The 12715-nt window shown below is 45.5% G+C and overlaps 1 protein-coding gene across 1 annotated transcript in view; it reads left to right on the plus strand.

The window, feature by feature from the left end:
* The first annotated feature begins 373 nt into the window (after nucleotides 1-373).
* Nucleotides 374-12715, plus strand: part of LOC147613358 (caffeoylshikimate esterase-like) — a 61552-nt gene continuing 49210 nt past the window's right edge. Inside the window, exons 1-2 of the mRNA XM_086782670.1 lie at nucleotides 374-1025; nucleotides 2960-2989. Coding sequence (XP_086638796.1) covers nucleotides 384-1025; nucleotides 2960-2989 — 672 coding nt within the window. The 5' untranslated portion in view covers nucleotides 374-383. The remainder of the gene's footprint in view (nucleotides 1026-2959; nucleotides 2990-12715) is intronic.

Genomic DNA, 12715 nt, shown 5'->3' on the forward strand with positions numbered 1-12715 from the left:
AACCGGTTACAATTTCGCCCAACCTTGGGTTTAAAGATTCGAATTTTTAAAGTTTTAGTGATAAAACCGATTAATCAATCGATGCATGTTTGCAATAAAAATTGAAGGCGATCATTTTTTTGATGTATATAGAAAAAGTTTATTTGTGACATGTTAAAGAGTGTAATTTGAGCAAAGAGTGCGTCTTCAAGGTGGAGCCGGTGTGAAGGTTTCGAAACAAAATTAAGTCATTGTGCTCGTCACGTCGAGCGTCACCTGTGTGTTAGCCACAAAAGCAATTAATTAATCGCGTTAACCACCCCTCGTCGTCCATGTCCACGCCTCCACGTGTTGGCCTCCACTCAGATTCACACACTCTTTATAAACAGCGCGCGCGCTTTACCATGCTTGTGCTGCTCCCTCTCCATCGTCACAACCTCCTTCCCTGCCTGCCCCAACCTTGCATTCCCACAGCAAAACTGCTGCCCAAACCATGCTTCCCTCCATCTCAAACCTGCCTCTCTACCTCCCCAATTTCCTTTTCTCTCCCTACGCCCTGCTTTTCTAGCTGCCCAATTCGCTTTTCTCGCTGCCCATCACCTGCAACCTGCTTCTTTAGCTGCCCAATTTGTTTCTTTGACTGTCACTCAAACAGCTCGAAACGTTTTTCACCATCCAAATTGCACACCACCTCCTCTTGCGCCTGCTCAAGTTGCTCCATCGGTTGTCCATCACCTGCTTTTTCTAGCTGCCCCAACATGCTGGAGACTTTCGCCCATGAAGTTCTCCTGCAATTGAGTAGCCCGCTAGTGAGCACGGCCATGATAGCTTGGCTGCTTCTCTGTGCGCTTGTGGGCGCTTTCCTGCAATCCAGAAGGCGCGGGAATGGGGATAGCAAAATCAAAATCAAAAGCAAGACAGGGGACTGTGTTCGCTCCGAGAACATTGTGGGCAGATTGGGCAATCTGGATCAAGCACCGGCCCGCAGACGTGCCCGAGCTGATTTTCAGAAGGAGCTGGAGAAGGTGAATCATCCCTTCTTTCAGGTGAGGCCCATTTTATGTGTTAAAGTAAGTGTGTGTGTGTGTGTGTGTGTGAGAGAGAGAGAGAGAGAGAGTATGAGAAAAGAAAGAAGAGAATTATATTAACGTTCACGGAAGGCCTATGAGACCAAATACACCATACGAAGACCGTGAAGGTCTTAACCCTAATGTCTGGGTCAACAAAAGAAAACTACAAGAAAATGTCCGATTAATCATCTAATTAAGCTAACTGCGCATTAAATACATTCATCAAAAAGAGAGAGAAAAGAAATAAAGAAAATAATATTAAAGACCCCAAGGATTTATGAAACCGTGAGTGAAACAATGATACCATGGGTATGCCAAACCATGGAAAAGAAAATGAAAAATAACTATCACTAGTACATATACATGTGATATCAGCATATGAGTAAACTAGCGATGATCAACTAATGGTAATACCACCCTTAGCCAATAGGATCATCGAGGGCCGGACGGAGACGGAAAGCGCGGCCAGTTTATGAGAGAGTGGGATTATGGTCTATTCTTCATCGGGGACCTTGTTGGCAACACAAGACACCCGATTGGTTGAGATCTCCACCTAGTTTGGTTTGAAATCTCCCTTTTGTATATTTTTTCATACTTAATAGAAGTCTCTTCTCTGGAAAAAAGAAAAAAGAAAGAAAAAAAACCAATCTGATGGCCAAGAGAGTAGAAGCATGTCATGGCGTCGAATAGCCTTGAGGATCTGTATCTGTTGGGTGGAGGCTCATGATGCTCTAGGTTGGGGGCATCTGGCCTGCAGAATAGATCGAGCTCTAGGCCAAGAGAGTAGAAGCATGTCATGGCGTCGAATAGCCTTGAGGATCTGTATCTGTTGGGTGGAGGCTCATGATGCTCTAGGTTGGGGGCATCTGGCCTGCAGAATAGATCGAGCTCTATCACTGAGGACCCCTTTGGGATGCGGGGCCACACCACTAGCACGGTTAGTGGGCCCTGGTGTGTGAGAGAGCTTTTTCCTTTAGAGAAACGTGTGTGTGTGTGTGTGTGTTCTCTCTCTGCCCTTTGATTTCTTGCTTTTGATAGGAGGCTGTTTCTTTTACAAGAATCCAAAGTCCACCTTTAAAGGGAGAGAGAGAAAAGTGTGTGTTGTGTTCTCTGTCTGCCCTTTGATTTCTTGGTTTTGATAGTAGGGTGTCATTTTTACAAGAATCCAAAGTCACCTTGACAGAGAGAGAGAGAGATTCTCTGCCCTTTCTTTGCTTATTTTTGATAGTAGGGTATTATTTATACAAGAACCCACATTCCATTGCATTGAATAGTAGCATTATTAACCAGTGACGAGTGATGTACAGTTCTCTCAATAGTCAAAACCATGTCATAATGCCCATTCCCTGTAACAGGTTGAGTCTGAGGGAGATTGCCGCATGGGTCTGTAGGTTGGGGAATCCTTGTGTAGGTTCTTGCTTTTCTCAATGCATTTGCATCTCTCTGAAAATCATGATCAGAGGCATTGAAATTTTACACCAGATTCTCTTTACCTGAACTTCCACAATGACACGAAGTGGGTGATGATATAGTCAGCTATCGGTTTGCCTACATTTCTTAATCACATCGACTGTACACTATGAACTAGCTGTCAAAGGGCAGAGGTTGCATGGATAATGGGGATATGTTGACTCTGTACTAGGGAGAACCTCAGTGGAGCTTGAAATTGTCTTTGCTAAGGATTGCATGGTAAAAAGGCTTTGCAAAGGAGGTAAAGTATAGCCTTCAGTGTCTCTTATGGAGGTAAGCATGCGCACTTAAAGAATAAGAGCTACTGGGCTGTCACGCTGAGCGTATTAATTTAAGGTCGTCTTTATTAACGAGTGAAGGATTGAATGTATGCGCATGTTGTTCTTATTTGCAGATTTACATTTGCTTTGAAATCAAAATCTTTTTTCCTGCTGTTGCAGGAAACTCTGGATGGAGTGAAGGCTGAGGAGGTGCGTGTACAATGCTATATAATCTGTAGAAAGTGGGTACATTCTATAAATTTTCCTTTTGAGATTGCAATGTGATATGCATCATTATGTCCACTCATTGTTGAGCACCTTAGGTGAAGGGAAGCGGTGCCTGTTTTGTGGTGGTCTGGCAGACGTAACTTGTGATGTAACCTTGTGGGAGTTTACACACAATGATTTGAAAAAACAAAATCAGGAATAGCTTGCTTGCTGACCTTTCCCATGTGCATGTTTTGGCCTAGGATACGCCTTGATTTTTATTTCCATAGGTGGGGTTTACATTTAAAGGTCTTTTACCAAAAACCAGGTTGTATCTCAAGGACTATAGTGTAGTGGTTGTGAAGTAGGCATGGATATGAGCAAAAATGAGGGTGAATTGTAAGATAAGGCTGGAGTGGAGAAATTTCAGTTTTACATCAATGATGTGCAGGCTATGGTTACTGCAACATGTTAAAGCATGATACGGGATGAATGAGATCGTGGATTGAAAGGCTAGGGGGAAGCACTTGGAAAGAGCACTTACCAACAAGGAAGCAAGTCAATGCAGCAGCCTCAATCACCCTTCATTTAGACGTGAGGCACAGTGAAGTGATTGTGGCAGTAGTGCAGGGTCTTTTCCTTGGACCAAGCAGGCCATTGGATGCCTTACTAGTGTTGTGTCTTTTTCTAATGCTTACAATACCTTCCTACTTCATAAATCTTGCGAGAACTCGTGTGGGGACAACAATTGAACTGAGCTGACAAAAAGCCAGCTTCTGTAAGGTCTCTAGTTTTTTTCCCCTGAAAAATAATTCCTTCCATGATGGACCATGAGTAAAGAAAATGTACACCCACGAGAGCATATGCAATTTCAGATGCAGAACCATTAATGTCTCATGCAACATGGCTTTGCTTTGCTCTCATATTAATGTCACTTGTGGAAGCCTTACACATACAGAACTGAGTTGTGCAACATCTTTGGTGTGTTAATTGAGAAGAGGAGAGTGGAGAGAGAGGATACTTCCCCTTGAAGCCCCCACAACCACCACACAACAAACTTCCCCCGCCCCCCCCGCCGCCCCGCCCCGCCCCCCCCCCCCCCCCCCCCCCCCCCCCCCCCCCCAAGCGGGCCTTTTGGTATATTTTCTTTATCATGAAGTTGAAATGAGTACAATGCAGATCTCTTTTTTTATTTTTTTTCCTGCAGAAAAGAGACTTCTATTATGTATGAATAGACCAAACAAAATCACAGCTAGAAGCCGGAACAAAAAATCCTCATCCTAGAATGTATGGTGATCTCAACAAATCTGGGGTGCACAGAGGTGCCAAGAGAGACTTGTGTGGGTCGATGGGAAAAAGATCCAAAAATCCTCATCCTAGAATGTATGGTGATCTCAACAAATCTGGGGTGCACAGAGGTGCCAAGAGAGACTTGTGTGGGTCGATGGGAAAAAGATCCCTTGATCCCCCTCCCTCATAAAAATAGTGTGCTTTGCATACCCTGATATGGATGGTCTCTGTAGAATAATATCTCCCCATATAGTGCAAATGCAGCGAGTGTTGTTTATTTGAATGGCCTCTATAGCCTGGTCCCCCAAATTTGCCAAGCTGCTGTGATACTAGCAATGATATCCCAAGTAGAAACAAGATCCTTCTATTAGGTAACAAAAAACAGCCTCGAAAGGGTAATTACAAACTCGCCTCCATGTACGGAGCAAGGACCAATGAACAAATGGGGAAGAAGGATGCACTTCTCCTCCGGCTGGCCACTCTATGAGGAGAAGGCTATCTCATACAAGGGGTGGGGGAGGGATAACCACACAAGTGGTTTGTACTGCCAAGTGGGCTCAAAACCTCTATCTGTGAGAAAAGGGCCAGGTCGACAGAGCCTCATGAAGGCGTCCCGATGCTTCTGCATATGGTCAGAACCACCCTGTAGCTTCCCCCACTAGCCGTGGAAGGTATGTGTAAGCCCAGCAGGGCATGTAGTGACAGACTCAACCACGTGTCCAAGAGATAAAGATATAGAGCGAGGGGGGGGGGAGAGAGAGAGAGAGAGAGAAGGGAATAGGGATTTTGCACTGAGTGGGGAACAGGCCCCGCCCCCTTTCAAGAATTTATTCAGGAACAATCCATGGGCACCCTGGCCAGGATCAATACAATCAATGAATACAAAACAAACAGATATGCCGATGTAGGATATCCAAGTCGATGTCGATGTCGATGTCTAGGCACGAGATCTCTGATGCTGAGCACACCACAGGGATGACCCACAAGTATCTCTCACCGGGCTAGTACTAGGTCTAATATCCAAATCCAAATCCAAATCCAATGAATCCAAATCCAATTCCAAGTCCAAGTCCAAGTCCAAGTCTAGATCCAAATCCTATTGGATATGGGAGAAGCTTGCCTGCACACAAAGACACACACACAGACCTTGAACTAGAAACGTGAGAGAGCTAGAGTGCTGGAAGTACTGGAAGTACTCAATAATAATAATGTTGTACAAAGTACAAGGAGTACATAAAAACCTAGAGCAAGGTGCCCAACACACATAAGTGTGTTCACATGGGGAAAAAACCTATGTCTAGTCATAGGGCAAAAGTACCCATGAGTAAGCTGGGTTCACACTTGAACTAGCCGGGAGTGGTCGGGCGGACATGACCAACAAACTCCCCTCAAGTGAATGGTGTGAACGAAGACAGGGTGTAGCAGACTACCCTGGTAGAGGCTGTAAGCTCAAAGCTTTGCGGAAAGCTTCAAACTTTTCCCTCGAAAGAGGCTTTGTAAACCCATCTGCTATGTTGGCATGTGTAGGCACATAAGCCAAGTCAATCTCTCCTGCATGGAGCCTTTCCCTGACATAATGATAGTGAACCTCAATATGCTTTGTGCGGGCATGAAAAATTGGGTTTCGTGCAACTACCAAAGCACTCTGACCATCAGTGTAAATGGTGGTAGGAGTCTGCTGTCCAACACCAAGATCGGCTAATAGGCATCGTAGCCAAACACATTCCACAGTAGCTGTAAAGGCTGCCCTGTATTCAGCTTCATAGCTAGAAGTGGCCACTGTAGGCTGCTTCTTATTGAGCCATGAGATACATGAGTCACCAAGAAGAAAACAGTTACCACTGGTTGACACTCGGGTGTCATAGCAACCTGCCCAATCATTGTCTGTAAATGCAAGCAAGCATAGTGTAGAAGAACTGCCATAGAACAAGGCAAAGTTTGCGGTGCCTTTAAGATAGCGAAAGACACGCGGACACACTTGCCAATGCATAGTGCTCGGACGATGCATGAATCTGCTCAACTGAGAAACAACATATTGTATGTCGAAACGAGTAGAGCATAAATCGATAAGGCAACCCACAGCCTGTTGATAGGTGGCAACATCAAAATGCTCACTAGCATGTTCAAGCGACAGTTTTAGACTTGGTTCCATAGGAGTAGAAACATGTTTACAATCTGTCATGTGAAAACGCTCAAGGAGCTGCACAACGTATCTGCACTGAGATAACATGATACCCCCCTCAAAAGGTATAAACTATATGCCCAAATAGGAATGTAAATGCCCCGTGTTTGTGACATCAAATGCATGTTGCAAGTCAGCCTTAAAAGCTGAAATATCACCCTCTTCAGGGCTAGTGACGAGCATGTCATCCACATAAAGAGTAAGGATGAGAACATTGTTCCCAATGTGGCAAACATAAAGTGTACACTCAGCTGAACTATTTTGAAACCCTTTGGTAGTCAAGTATGCATGTATCTTGTGGTATCAAGCATGAGGAGTCTGTTTAAGACCATATACTGCTTTATGTAAACGGCATACGTTTCTTTCTGCACCTTTTTGAACAAATCTAGGAGGCTGAGATACATAAACTTCCTCCTGCAAATCGCCATTCAAGAAGGCAGTTTTGACATCCAACTGATGTACATGCCAGTGCTGGTGTGCAGCCAATGCAATAACAGTACATATGGTAGTCATACGTGAAGTGGGAGCAAAGGTCTCCTCATAGTCAATGCCCTCACGTTGGGCGTACCCTTTGGTGACCAAGCGAGCCTTATGGCGATCAACTGAACCATCAGGCTTATGTTTTAGCTTGAAAACCCATTTTGTGCCAATAGCATGCTTGCCAAGAGGCAAGTCACATAACTCCCAAGTACCATTTTTGTCAATGGAGTCCAACTCCGATGTGATATGTAGCGGAAGTCTTTGTATTGGATGATCCTGTCACACAAATGCTCACACCGTCTTCTGTATCCTGAGTTTCGTGAGTTTAGCAATCCATTTCAATACTTCAAACTTTAAAGAGATGAGAGAGAGAGAGATGAGAACTGTACACCAGATTGGGTCCCGAATTACCCACTGAAGGGCCCCCTATCCCGATAACGAGATAGTATTTGCTTTATTTCTTTAGAGAGAATGACTGTGGACTGTAGATAAGCCAAACGCAAGATCTCGGAGGATCGGAGAGTGGCTGATCCGTACACTGCTGTAGAAACACCTTGATGACCTGATCTCGAGCCTATGCACTCTTCCCAAGGGCATGAGGAAGGGCTGCACACCTGAGGCTGAGAGAAGAAGAAGGTGGACTGTTCTACACTATGTTAGAATGCTGAAAACACTTATGAATGCTGTGTTACCTTCACCAGATGACTGCTGCATGTATGGATGATGCACAGAAGGCTGGATGCTGATGCAAACTATGGATTCAGGGCTGGAAACTGCTGTAGACTGTTGATTCAGGGCTGGAAACTGCTGTGGACAGAAACGCAGACCTGTAGGGCTGCTGATGGACTGAAACGCAGAGGTTCTGAGGCTGCTGGACAGAAACGCAAAGGTACTCTGCTGCTGGACTGCTGCTGCTGGACAGAAAACGCAGGCTGGCTGCAGGCTGATTGCTGGCGTTGAATTGAGGCTTGACAGTATGCTGAATCAAGGCTGATTTGATGCTGAATCAGGGTTGCTTTGATGCTGAAGACAGGCGCCTAGGGCTGACTGAAGCAAGGGTTCTCATGGGGCTGGAGAAGCAAGCTTATGAGCTCCAAGGGCTGGATTAGTCTAGGGCTGAAGGCAATGATACTCCTAGGGCTGAGGAGGAGAGCTCTTAGCACAATGAAGACTGAATGAGAAAATAGGCCCTATGCAAGCCTATTTATACTAACTGGAGGTTGGTCATTTAATAAAGTTTATATTTATAAATGGCCAATAATGCAAATAATGCTAAATAAATACTATTAAATATGGAAAAAATACCAGATAAATCCTAGTAAATTCCCTAAGGCTTCTGGGATGTTCTAAATGATGCACAGGCATATGCATGCATATTATGCAAGATGCAGAGTGCTTTCTGATGCAAGCCCTAAGGCTTCTACTGACTCTACATGCATGAATGATTCTCTCTAAGTGGGTTAAGGGACTTGACTGACTGACTGACCCGCTAAGGCTGAGTAATGACCTATGTAGCTCGTGCCTGACTTATCCTGGACTGAGGATGTACAATGGGGTCACGGCGTACGACAAATATCATCCTATTGGGTTCTAAAACTGGGTTCTAAAACTGTACAACTGCTGCACTTCTGATGATGAGCCATCTTGTCACCATGCACTGAGTGCAGAGTGCATATGACATTCCCTCCTGATTAGCTTGGCGGTAGGTTCATGGCTTCCAAGTAGTCCGCCAATAACTGGGGGTACTCCTGGAAGAACTCCTCGTCGAGCCATACAGCTTCGTGGGTGCCTCGATCTCGGAATTTCGTATAGAACTGACGAATCTGTCGACCGGAACCATGCTTCCATCGATGAAGAAGGATCTGCTCAGGCTCAATCACTTCTGCCTCATCTACCACGTCTGGCTGCTGTTCATCTGAAACATCAAACACTTCTGGACCAACATATGGTTTTAGCCAAGAAACATGGAAAACATCATGCATTGTCCAACTGGTAGGCAACTTTAACTTCATGGAGACATCACTTAACTTCTTAACTATTGGAAAAGGGCCAAAACTATGGAATGAAAGCTTGGGACAATGTTTGCCCACTTGTTTCCATCTTTGTTTCATGATGCACTGAGAGACCCAATCCCCTTCCTTGAAGTGGATATCTCGTCTAAACTTACATGCTTGTCTGTGAACTGAATGATGGCCAGGCTCAAAATTGAGGGCCAAATTGGGTTGAGTACCAAACTCTGCGGAATCGACATACTGATCTTCTAAGTCCTTTCTAGAGATGTTGAGAATGGTAGGCTCCTGACTGGTTGGGATGCTGGTCTTTCTACTAAGAACATCTACTACTGGGTTATGTTGACCAGGGATGTACTTGATCATTCCTCCAACCTGGTGGAAGAGCTGACCCTGTCTAGTGTGCTGAGCACTCCACTGGGCACTTGGCATCGTCGGGAGCCACTTAAGTGCTTGGTGGTCTGTGGTGACAGTGAAAACGTGTCCATAAGGAACATGTTTCAAATGTTTGAGAACTGATTACTGTTCTAGCTTGCCCTTGAAAGTCTTGGAAAGACAAGAGGGAAACTTGCTAGGAGGTTCTGCTAATAACTGTGGGATATTGGGTAGGAGATCATCCTTAAAAATGTCTGAATGAGAAAGGAGATATGCTAACTGAGAGACTGAATATGATGAGACAGCGGTTATTGATGAGATAGAAGCTGTCTGAGCATAAATTAATGCTCCTTCTGCTCCCTTGCACATAGCTCGTCGGGCCTGGAGATGAGAAATCATAGGAATGCCAAGAATGCTCCTATCCCCCCGAATCATGACAGGCTCAAGAAAACCTTTAGAGATAATAAAGGTGTCCTGCCCCCAATTGGGAATAGGTTTATACTGACGAAACCACTGGATTCCTCAGATCATGTCACATCCCAAAAGAGGAGAGACAATGAAATCTCGCTGGAATGAGGCCTTTTGAACTTGAAAAGAAAACTGTTGTGCCTTCTGAGAGATGTGGGTGTGGAGACCAGGTGTAAACCCGTCTACCTCCAAATGATAGGGCACTAAGGTACAACTCATGTTGGTAGCCAACTGGGGAGAGATGGCGTCCTCAGAACTGCCCATGTCAAAAAGGATTATGAACTGTCGGCCCTTGGCAGAGCCATAAGCTCGGATCAGGCTTTTCTGTGTGGTTGTTGCCTCACCCTTCTGCTTAGCATCAAGTACCACGGATGGCATGGAATGCATAGAAGGTAAGATCTGAACCGCATTGGTGATAGCAGGCAGGTCTGGAGGAGCGGGGGATACTGCAACAACTGTGGCAGAAGGCTCTTTGGAGGCTTGCTCCGCTTGTCTTTTTGGACAATCCTTCTTACCATGCCCAATGGTATGACAGAAAAAACATCTGTTTTCTGACTGATATTGTCTTTGCTCCTCTGGAGGAAGATAGCCTCCAGTGATGCCTGCTTGAGCCTTTTCCTCAGGGGTTTTCTTAGGCTTGGATTCCTTACCCCCTAAACTAGAGCTAGGACTGTTGTCTGTCTTAGTGTCTTTAGAAGACGAATTACCCTTCCCCTGTTGGGGTTTGGTACTGGACTGAGATGACTGCTTGGGCTTGCCTCCGTTCATCTTCATTTCTTCATTCTGAGCGAGAGTCAGAGCCCGGTCATAGGTACTTGGTTCAAAGTTACGAACTCTGAACCGAATGTTGGAGTCCAATCCACGAATGAATTGCTCCATCTTGGCCTGCTTAGATAACCCTAACTGCTGTGCTAAAGTAATAACCTTACCGGAAAACTGAAGCACTGGGGATCCGTTCTGTCTGAGTCCATAGAACTCGTCTTTCAGACTGGTCATGTACTGGGGCGGGAGAAATCTGGTCTTCAGGTCATGGACAAAGATGTCCCAGTCAAAGGCTGTGACACCTGTGGCCTGGTCTGTATGAATACTAGACCAATGTTGCCACCAAGTGACTGCCTCACTAGTGAGATGGGGAGTTGCTAAGTGGACTTTGTCTTGTGGGTCTGTGATCCTAGCTAATGGAAAATGAGCATTAAACTGATGAACAAATTGATTAACTGATGAATGATCACACTTACCATCATACTTACTGAAGTTTGGTTGACTGCGAATGATGGTGGTTGATGTTGCTGCGGGCTGTTGGCTGGTGACACCTATGACTGGGGAGACTGAGGAGAGCTGCTGATACCTCAAGTGTATGGCCTCCTTTTCCCGTTGGTGTTCGAGTAACATACGTTCTCGATCAAGCTCACGTTGGTGTTCCCGAGCGGCGAGTTCAGCCTGACGCCGATCTTCGTCGATCTTGCGTTGGGCTTCCTCATAGTCCCATCTTTCTTCTTTTTCTCTTTTCCTTCGGGCCTCGTCCTCTCTCCTTTGTTGTTCCATCTGAGAGAAGAGGGAGATGTAGTCGGGTGCTGCTGGAGGTGTAGAAGGACATGCTGCTGCTGCCTCCAAGAGTTGGAGACGCTCCATGAGCAGCTGGTTTTGAGCTCTAAGAAGAGCTATGGTGTCTGCTGTAGGCGGAAGAACAAGGTCTCCTTCGGGGGGGACGTCTTCCGGCTGATGAGTACTCTCTCCTGTAGACATGATGCTGAAGTCGGTGGTCGTGCCGGAACGGAATCTAACCATCCAAGGATGCCCCCACGCTAGGATACGGTGTGTGTGGACAATCTGAATCTGATACCAATGTGATAATCTGATACCAATGTGATATGCAGCGGAAGTCTTTGTATTGGATGATCCTGTCACACAAATGCTCACACCGTCTTCTGTATCCTGAGTTTCGTGAGTTTAGCAATCCATTTCAATACTTCAAACTTTAAAGAGATGAGAGAGAGATAGATGAGAACTGTACACCAGATTGGGTCCCGAATTACCCACTCAAGGGCCCCCTTATCCCGATAACGAGATAGTATTTGCTTTATTTCTTTAGAGAGAATGACTGTGGACTGTAGATAAGCCAAACGCAAGATCTCGGAGGATCGGAGAGTGGCTGATCTGTACACTGCTGTAGAAACACCTTGATGACCTGATCTCGAGCCTATGCACTCTTCCCAAGGGCATGAGGAAGGGCTGCACACCTGAGGCTGAGAGAAGAAGAAGGTGGACTATTCTACACTATGTTAGAATGCTGAAAACACTTATGAATGCTGTGTTACCTTCACCAGATGACTGCTGCATGTATGGATGATACACAGAAGGCTGGATGCTGATGCAAACTGTGGATTCAGGGCTGGAAACTGCTGTAGACTGTTGATTCAGTGCTGGAAACTGCTGTGGACAGAAACGCAGACCTGTAGGGCTGCTGATGGACTGAAACGCAGAGGTTCTGAGGCTGCTGGACAGAAACGCAGAGATACTCTGCTGCTGGACAGAAAACGCAGGCTGGCTGCAGGCTGATTGCTGGCGTTGAACTGAGGCTTGACAGTATGCTGAATCAAGGCTGATTTGATGCTGAATCAGGGCTGCTTTGATGCTAAAGACAGGCGCCTAGGGCTGACTGAAGCAAGGGTTCTCAAGGGGCTGGAGAAGCAAGCTTATGAGCTCCAAGGGCTGGATTAGTCTAGGGCTGAAGGCAATGATACTCCTAGGGCTGAGGAGGAGAGCTCTTAGCACAATGAAGACTGAATGAGAAAATAGGCCCTATGCAAGCCTATTTATACTAACTGGAGGTTGGTCATTTAATAAAGTTTATATTTATAAATGCCCAATAATGCAAATAATGCTAAATAAATACTATTAAATATGGGAAAAATACCAGATAAA

This window comes from Cibotium barometz, chromosome 44 (genome assembly GCF_041138505.1).
Source record: "Cibotium barometz isolate CiBa-2024 chromosome 44, ASM4113850v1, whole genome shotgun sequence".
Lineage (NCBI taxonomy): Eukaryota > Viridiplantae > Streptophyta > Polypodiopsida > Cyatheales > Cibotiaceae > Cibotium > Cibotium barometz.